Source organism: Nanorana parkeri, unplaced genomic scaffold (assembly GCF_000935625.1).
Source record: "Nanorana parkeri isolate BGI_ZX_2015 unplaced genomic scaffold, ASM93562v1 scaffold1194, whole genome shotgun sequence".
Lineage (NCBI taxonomy): Eukaryota > Metazoa > Chordata > Amphibia > Anura > Dicroglossidae > Nanorana > Nanorana parkeri.
The window spans coordinates 269,770-278,484 of record NW_017307462.1 but is presented as its reverse complement, the minus strand read 5'-3'; the positions used below and the strand labels follow the sequence as shown (position 1 = coordinate 278,484).

At 42.5% G+C, this 8,715-nt stretch overlaps 1 protein-coding gene across 1 annotated transcript in view; it reads right to left on the bottom strand.

Moving 5' to 3' along the window:
• Nucleotides 1-8,715, bottom strand: part of THSD7B (thrombospondin type 1 domain containing 7B) — a 294,353-nt gene that overhangs the window by 97,744 nt on the left and 187,894 nt on the right. Inside the window, exon 15 of the mRNA XM_018568480.1 lies at nucleotides 5,830-6,008. Coding sequence (XP_018423982.1) covers nucleotides 5,830-6,008 — 179 coding nt within the window. The remainder of the gene's footprint in view (nucleotides 1-5,829; nucleotides 6,009-8,715) is intronic.

Sequence of the window (8,715 nt, the reverse complement as noted above, 5' to 3'; positions counted from 1 at the left end):
AAAAAAAAATAAACCGCCCCCCCCCCCCCCCCTCCATCCAACACCAACCTATGGCCAATGTTTAAAAACCTGCAAATTAATCTGCTTCCACCATGGGCCTTATGCTGCATAATACTTTTTTCAAACAGCCTTTAATCAAATAAAAAATAGTAGGGCTGCAGCTAACAATTATTTTCATAATCAATTTGTTGCCAGATTCTTTTCTCAACGAATCGATTGGTTGCATTCAAAAAATCTCTCTCTTTCCCCCCTCTCCCAACCAACTAACCGATAATGAGAATAGTTGCCAACTGTTCTCATAATTGATTATTATCGATTTAATCTATTAGTTGTTTTAGTTGTCGCAGCCCTAAAAAATAGTAAAATGTGCCCAGAGTTCAGCTTCAAGCTTTACAGATAGGGCACATGTTGTGCTAGTAATGGCAGGCTGGCGCTTGTAACTGAATCTGTTCTTTTGTAATATTTTTAGGATTTGTTCACATTTTAATTAGTACAATATCATCAAATCTATATTACAACTGAAAAAAAAATATTTTTAGGATGCTTTCTCAGTTTAAAAAAAATACATATTACATGTATGTTATAATTACAATTATAAAAAAAAGAAAACATTCCTGATATGTTTAGGATTTTTTTCACATATTTTTAGGATTTTTTCTCATTTTTTTTCCGAATACATAACATATTGTAAAACAAAAAAAACGAACAAATTTGACTATAATGGCATACACATACTCTCACAATTTAGTCTCAAGCAATAAAGATAACAAAAGCATCAAAAATAAGCACTATTATATTAATTTGTATTAATAAACTATGCATATATAATATTAACATATATATTTAAAAAATGTTTACGCCTTGCTTAAACATATAAAGTAGCTAACACGCTTTCACTGTGGGAAATATGTTCCTGGATGGCCTAATTAAAAAAAAGGTCTGCTTGTCAGCTGTAATGTGATATCTGCAGAGTACATTTATCATGATTATTGTACAAATCAAAAGATATTGGAGATTATCATCGCAGCTTCTCATGTGATTAATAGGAAGTGGCAGCAGAGATACACGTAGGGAGTGTGCGTAGTCGTAAGACACATCATCTCAATATAATAAATACATAAGTAGAAGAGGATACTGAAGATCGTTCTGTAAATCTCAGGGCTGGTATACAATGACGTTGGTGCTCTGTGTGTGTGTTCACAACACCGGCTGAAATCTGGAGTGTGCTGAGTCTTGCGGTTTAAAGGAAACTTCTATTGAAAGATTGGATTGGCTATCATTGCTGACCTCTACTTCTAAAAATGCAAGCTGCTTGGCTTTTATGCTGGTTGAACGGCTCCAGGACTTTTTGGCATCACTGACAAGCGGCATGCTCGTTCTTGGTCAGTGAATCTCAACTTAAATAGAATATCTTGACAGATCACCCTCCAATACTACTAATACATACCTCCCCTGATCCCCCTATTTACCTGTTGAAATCCTGAGTCTCACCCCTTTGTAAGTTTTGAGTTAAAGCTTATACAAGTTTAAAGACCTACTCTGAGCTATTTTTTTATATGGTCTTGTGGCCAGTTTAAAAAAAAGCTGTGTAATACTCACCCTAGTCTGGAGTTACCTACTGCAGTACCTCTTTTCTGCCACAAGATGTCCTCAGTCTTTCGGGTTGAAAGATGCCAACGGTCACTCGACCTGGAAGACTGATGACAATACTGTGAAGCACAGCGTCATGGGCCTGGCCATCACTGAGTCATGTGACCAGCCTGAAGACTTGGGAAAAAGGTACATAAAAAAGGAAGCTCAACCAGGGGACTTATTGGACTCTAGGTGGTGCTCAGCTCAGAATTGGGCTTCAATGACCTTGGCAAGCCCAGGAAGAAGGTTATGGGTTCTACCATACCTCGGGATACTGAGTTTTTTCAAGGGCTCTAAGAGGTGAACAGAGAGGCAGAGGAGTGTGGTAAAGGTAAGTATCAGTGGGCGAAGGGGTGTCTTATCAAGAAAACCAGTCCAATGAGTATCCCACCGCACTCCTTACCAGTATGCCCCTTGAAGATGCGTGCTGAAGTGGCTGCAGATGCCACCGCTTTAATCCAAGAGGATGCAGTATGTCACCAGCACGCCAGAGTAAAAGGTAAAAAATGTCTTTATTGGTGCATGCACATCATATCACAAAGAAGGCAATGTTTCAGGGTCACTCTGGGTCCCTTCATCAGGCTCAATATTACGTCATATTGAGTCTGATGAAGGGATCCAGCGTGGCCCCGAAATGCTGCCTTCTTTGTGACATGATGTGCATGCATCAATACAGACAATTTACCCCGCCGTGCTGGTGACATACTGAATCTTCTTATCAAGCGAACAAGTCACTTTGCTTATTTAGGAGAGATTTTCTTTAATCCAAAGGCAACCAGGAAATTAGTATTTTAAAAAGGAAATCAGCAGTGGCAGATTACAGTTTTTGGGGTTTTTTTTGGTATTGGTGTACCCAAACTTAAAATGTGAAGATTTGCTATGTTGTGTGGAACACCTAGAAATGTTGATTGTGCCCCTATCTTTTGTCTGGAATTACTCCTTAAAAGCTGCAATGCACTTCCTGTTCCTAGGCGCTCTTATGCCTTGGGCCTCAGAGCTGTATATGTTCAGTCGGAGCTCATCTAAGGCAGGGCTGGAGAAATCTCAGGAGTCAAGTAGCCAATGCTCCTCAAGCATTACAGCTGGCGCCTAACGTCTAAAAGGTTTCTCTAGATGTTGTCAATGGAGCTAGCTCCTAAAAAAAAATTCTGCGGGCTCCTGGATTGGACAGACTTGCTCCTGCATTCCATATTAATTTTCCACCCTTGATGAAAAGCATTGCTACCTCTGACTGCTAGTTTTATAAGATTTGGACAGAAGTTTAGTAATATCACTAGAGTGCTGCTTATTGTTCTCCTTGCTGGAGAGGAAGCTGTACCTGAGGACCAACAGTGCAAGATCCCCCTGCTTCATACATTCAGTGGATCTGTGCTTCCTCCACTTGCTACTTTTTAAATACTCCCCCACCAGACATCAGATTGTCACAGGGGCAGCTGTGACATGAGGGAACAAAGCCTTTCCTCTACCAAGATGACTACCTCAATACACAGACATGGAGCAGAAAAAGGCTTGAAAACTAAGAGGGTTATTCACAAAGCTAGCCAAAGGATCAGCCGTAGCTTCGGCTGATCCTTTGGCTAGCTTCGGTTGGGGAGCTCTATTCACTATAGCCCGTACAGCTGCCGAAGGCGGTCAAGCGTCTCAGCCGAGCAGAAGGCATATGCTTCGACTCAACTGAGCCAAAGTGACAGCCGGGGTGAACAGCTGGGCATCCAAATGACCTGGGGACGCTGATCTGTCATTAAACAATAACTAGTTCACTCACTGTTGTTCGGCACCTATGAGCTGAGTGAGCTTCCCGAGATGTTGGATCGGCTGAGCCGAACTCCTTCTGCACTTCGGCTCAGCCGAACATGCAGAGCATGTTTGGCTGAACGAAGTGCAGCCGAACGCAGCTGATGTACGGCTGATTTCAGTCGGTGTATGGCTGAAATCAGCCGTACAAGCCTGAAGTGAATAGCCGAATGTTGTTCGGCTCACTTCACTTTGGCTGGGTTATTCACTCGGCTGCCTTTGGCAGCTTTGTGAATAACCCTCTAAGTAACCCTCTAAGTAACAGGGAACAGATCAGCTGCAGAGAAGCCACAAAGGAAATCTGTTGAGTAGTACTTTACCCTCTGCTTGCCTTTTTTTGGGCTGCCATAACTGACTTGTATGTGCTCCATGTCTGTTATATATCCTTAATTCAGAACATTCACAAGTCATTGGCCTGGAACATGTATATGCTCATCGGGTGTTGAGGCTTCTGTTCTGTATACTTGTTTCAAGTCAATGGCATTCCAAGTAATGAAGAAAGGCTCAGGATGAGAGCTTGGGAACATGACCCTTTAAAACAAACCAGCAACTACAACCCTTATATTTCCATTTTGACAGTCTGCCTTTAAGCTGAGCTGTTATTGTACTTTACACACATTTGTGGATGTTCCCAGCAGCTATGACGCATACATTAACTTCAAATTAAACACATTCTTGTAATCTGTCTACAGTCTAAAAAGCACATAAATAAGCATCACCCGTCGGATATACAGCATCTTCACAATACTCCTAACACATATAATGCCAGTGTATCATTCCTGTTCATTACTGCAGTGATTTTACACCCCTCGCTGAGATCATCACTTGTGAGTCTGCTGATCATTTTGTTAGAAGTTTAGCACATCTGGTGAAGACGAGTAAAAATTGAATTCATTAAGCTGCCAGCGTCTAAATATCCCCTGCATGCAAGAATAATCTATTTAAAGAATCCCTTTAGCGACAATGCTCAGGGATATTAATGCAATTTTACAGAAATAAGCTATTATAATCTCATTAAGATGATTCAAGATATTATTCAGAATTTTGCTCTTTAATTGTAACCAAAAAAGATGCTAGAGAGGTAGATAGATAGATAGATAGATAGATAGATAGATAGATAGATAGATAGATAGATAGGAACACAGAAATACTGGATGATTTCCAGGGACAATCTTATCATCATGACCTGAATCCTTTATAGGAAAAAAATGTACAATCGATTGAAAGGTATATGGACCCTGGTCACAACACTCATGTTGTATTTGGGCTCACTGCCAGGGCCGGATTTCCCACAAGGCCAACCAAGGCCCGGCCTCAGGGCAGCAGGGAGTAGAGGGGCAGCAGGGGTGTGGAATTCCTATCTCCCGATGCCCAGGACATGCAGTTCCGGGTGCTGGGCGGGCAGTTGTTTTCTACATTTAGCCCTGCTTTGGGCAAGCAGAGCTAATTGTACAGCGGGGAAGACTCCGCTTGTTTTATATAAGTGATTTTATATAAGTGATCCTGGCGATGTCGCAGAGATCACTTATATGCAGCCTCCAGGTCTGCCATGCACCATGGGGGGTTGGCGGGTAGGGGGGCGCATTGAGAAACCTGGCCTTGGGGCAGCAGAGAGAGTAAATCCAGCCCTGAATGCCATCAGGGTGATGCGCTGATGTTGGAAGTCCTGACTCTCGCCCAACCATCAGAACTAGCTGGTCCATGTAACCTATGGACACTTCAAAGGCAAGAACTTTCCTTACTCTCGGTGGGGTACATGAATGGCCAAGGGGGAAGAATCTGTCCCACATCTTTACCCCTATAAAATTAATTAGCGTGGAACTGAACAGTGTAATTTACCTAGAGCCTGTTCTGGACAAGGCAATTATGGGCTTTTCCTGGTGTGCTCTAACCAACAAGATAAAACAATACTACCCGAACGGCAAAGTTTACTTCCTTTTTCTCCCATTGTCTATGTTAAAGCAAGAAGCCAATAGCCCTGTATGTCATTTTTCTTGTTTTCTTTTTTTTTAACATTTTTATCTCTGTACATGATTCTGTGCACTTTTCCACATTTTTCGAGTATTAAATATAAAATTATTGTAGTGGCAATAAGCGGTACTATGCCTTTATTGTGCATGCTGTGACAGCTGTGTAACCAATCAGAGGGCAGGAGTGCACAGTAAATTTTTAGTCCCTGTAGCCCCCAAGGGAAAGGGAGGTCCACAATTGGGACCTCTGCGATTCTTGTTCACATACCATCGTCAGCTGCATTTTATTCCCCTGCACCATTGATTGATGTGATTGGTTCAGTGTTTTTGTAGCATATCAATTATACTTCATAAATTATAATGTGATCATTAAATATCATATTTAAATAACAAACATGTGTGGCATTCATGAATTGCTTCAGGGGAAACTCACCTGATTTTTCAGGTCAAGCTTTGGACACGGGCGTCCTCCATTATAAGGTTTCTCTTTGAGGAATTTAGAATGGACCTTCACTCCCGTACCGCAGGAAGCACTGCAGGAAGTCCAACTGGACCAGTCGCTGAGCTTACAATCAAACGGGCAGGGTACCTCACACCTTTCCTCAATATAACCTGCAAAGACAAATTGCAGACAGGTCGACTTTAAAGAACTCAGGAAAAGTTATAAGTCAAGATAATGATTTAAAATGAGGAGCTGCCAAAACTACCAAATACAAATAATCACTGTCGTTGCCTGTTGCTCTTTTAAAGGATAGGTAACCGCAATCCCTAAAATCTCATTGAATCTGTATTATGTTAATATAATTTCAAAAGTCATTTTCAGTCATTTTTCATTTGCAACTTTAATTAAGATAACACCTGGTGATCCTGCCATGGAGGTCCTTGTTCAAAAACTTCCTGTTAAAGGGAATGGAGACCACAAGTACCCATTTTGACATTGTTACTCATCTAATGGTGACCACAGTGGCTTGGTCCACTGTGGTCACCATTAGAAAACCAGTCCTAAGAATAGAAATACCATGCAGGTAGACAGCATGTAGGTGAGATGTGGATGTAAAGAGACTGCAAGAGATCAGGCAACTAATATTAAACAAGAGATGGCAATTTTTAGGGCTGAGCCCAGAAGAAAGGGAAGCCAGGGTCCAAAAACTAACTTCAGAGATAAAGGTCTGCTGAAAGATGATGGCACACATATCAAGGCAACTGCTCTTAGGCAGGTCATTTTTTAAAAGTTCAAAATGGGTGAAGGGCAGGGCTGGATCAAGGGTTAGGAACAGAAGGACAGTAGAACATTTATAAATCAGCCAATATGAGTTGTGGGTAGAATGGAGGAGAGTTACAACCAGGGCTGGATTTCCCACAAGGCCAACCAATGCCCGGCCTCGAGGCAGCAGGGAGTAGAGGGGCAGCAAGGGTGTGGAATTCCTATCTCCAGATGCCTGGGACATGCAGTTCCAGGTGCTGGGCGGGTAGTTGTTTTCTACATTTAGCCCTGCCTTGGGCAAGCAGAGCTAAAAGTACAGCGCCAAAGTCACCGTTATCACTTGTATGCAGCCTGCAGGTCTGCCATTCTCCATCTGGGGGTGTTGGGTAGGGGGGCACATTGAGGAACCTGGCCTTGGGGCAGCAGAGAGAGTAAATCCGGCCCTGGTTACAACCTAGATTAGGTTTAGTTGCTGTCTAGTACCCCATTGGGTAGATCCTTCCTTACTTCCTGTCCTGGTGACCAGACAGGAAGTGAAAAGGGATCACACCAGAACTCAAAGAGCAATAAACTCTGGCAGGAGTTCTAACCCTTCAGCAGTCAAGAAAAAAAGGGGTCCAAACCGTAAATAAGGAGGAATCTCCCCAAATGGGGGTCACGTGCACAGTGGATATAACACTTCCCCACTCCATTAGAAAAAAAAAGTTTTGGCTACTTTTTAACTTTTAAAGATTTTTTCCTTTTCCAGACAGAACTGAAACATATGCCCGCCATTGCACACTTGTTGTGTAAATAGTTCCTGTATTTCTTTGTTCTCAGAATCTCTTTCCTCCGTCTATTGTGAAATATATTATTTTGTTGTAAAGTTGTGCTTGGGGGCCATACGCTGTAAATAACAGTGCGCAGCGTGTCTGAGCTGCCATTGCAGGCAGCTGTGAGCAGGAATTCAGCGGAAATGCGGGAAGTATCAGGAGACCTGGCGCTCGGCGTGTACGCGATGTTCGGGAGATATTGCTTAGGTTGCAGCTTGAGACCAAATCACTCAGCTCAGTCATTCAACAATGCAGAACCACCGCTGTCTTGTAAAATTAATAAATGCTTGTCGCTCTGTCAGCATAAAGCCATTGTAGAGTGTCCGACTCAGGGTAGAGGCGGCCATTCTTTTTAATAGCGTAAGCCAATGTTCGGCCAATCAATTCTATAGAAATGAGTGGTGTAAAGGATTCAAGGGACGACCCTGTTTCATTTCCATTGATTCTCCAGATTGGACACTACTGGAAGGAGGGTCAAACAGGGAAAATGGGGGCAAGACTGAAATTGGACTATTATTTAGAGATATAGAATGGGTCATATGCATCAAAGAGTTTGTTCCAAAGCTGGCCAAGTGTGAGGGTCTACCTGATTGGATATAAATAGAATAGACTGATTAGATGGACACTCATACTGCATAATTGTTGGTATATCTTAACAAGGAACTTTACCCATATCTTCAAAATAACAACAAAGGCACCTTTAGAAATGTTTAGCTATGACAATCTACAAACACATACTTCTAGATAATTGCCGGCTTTTTGTTCTTTTCATGCCTTATTTTCCTTCTGTCAGATTGTTATTGACATCTGTGTCACTATTGAGGAGATTTGACAGGAAGTGATGGGAAATTTCTCCAATGAGGATACAGATACAAATGAAGGGGTCTATTCACTAAGCTGCCGAGGGCAGCCGAGTGAATGACCGATCTGAAGTGAAGTGAGCCGAACACTGTTCGGCTATTCACTTCAGGCTGGTACAGCTGATTTCAGCCGTACATCGGCTGAAATCAGCCATACATCGGCTTGCTTCGCGTGGCTTGGGGTCGAGAGAACATGCTCAGCATGTTCGGCCGACCCGAAGTGCAGAAGGAGTTTCGTCTCGGCTGTTCTGCTCGGCCCCTCAGAGGTACAGAGCAGAACAGAAAAAGAGTGAAAAAAGTCAAATAAAGTAAATAGAAAACGATTGTGCGGAGCTAGCAGTAAAAGCTAGCTCCGCCCAATAGTTTCCTATTGTCCGGCAGCTCTGCTGCTGTCAAAATAGGGACGCTGATCTATCTGAAAGTGGCCGGGGCGAGCCGTAAGC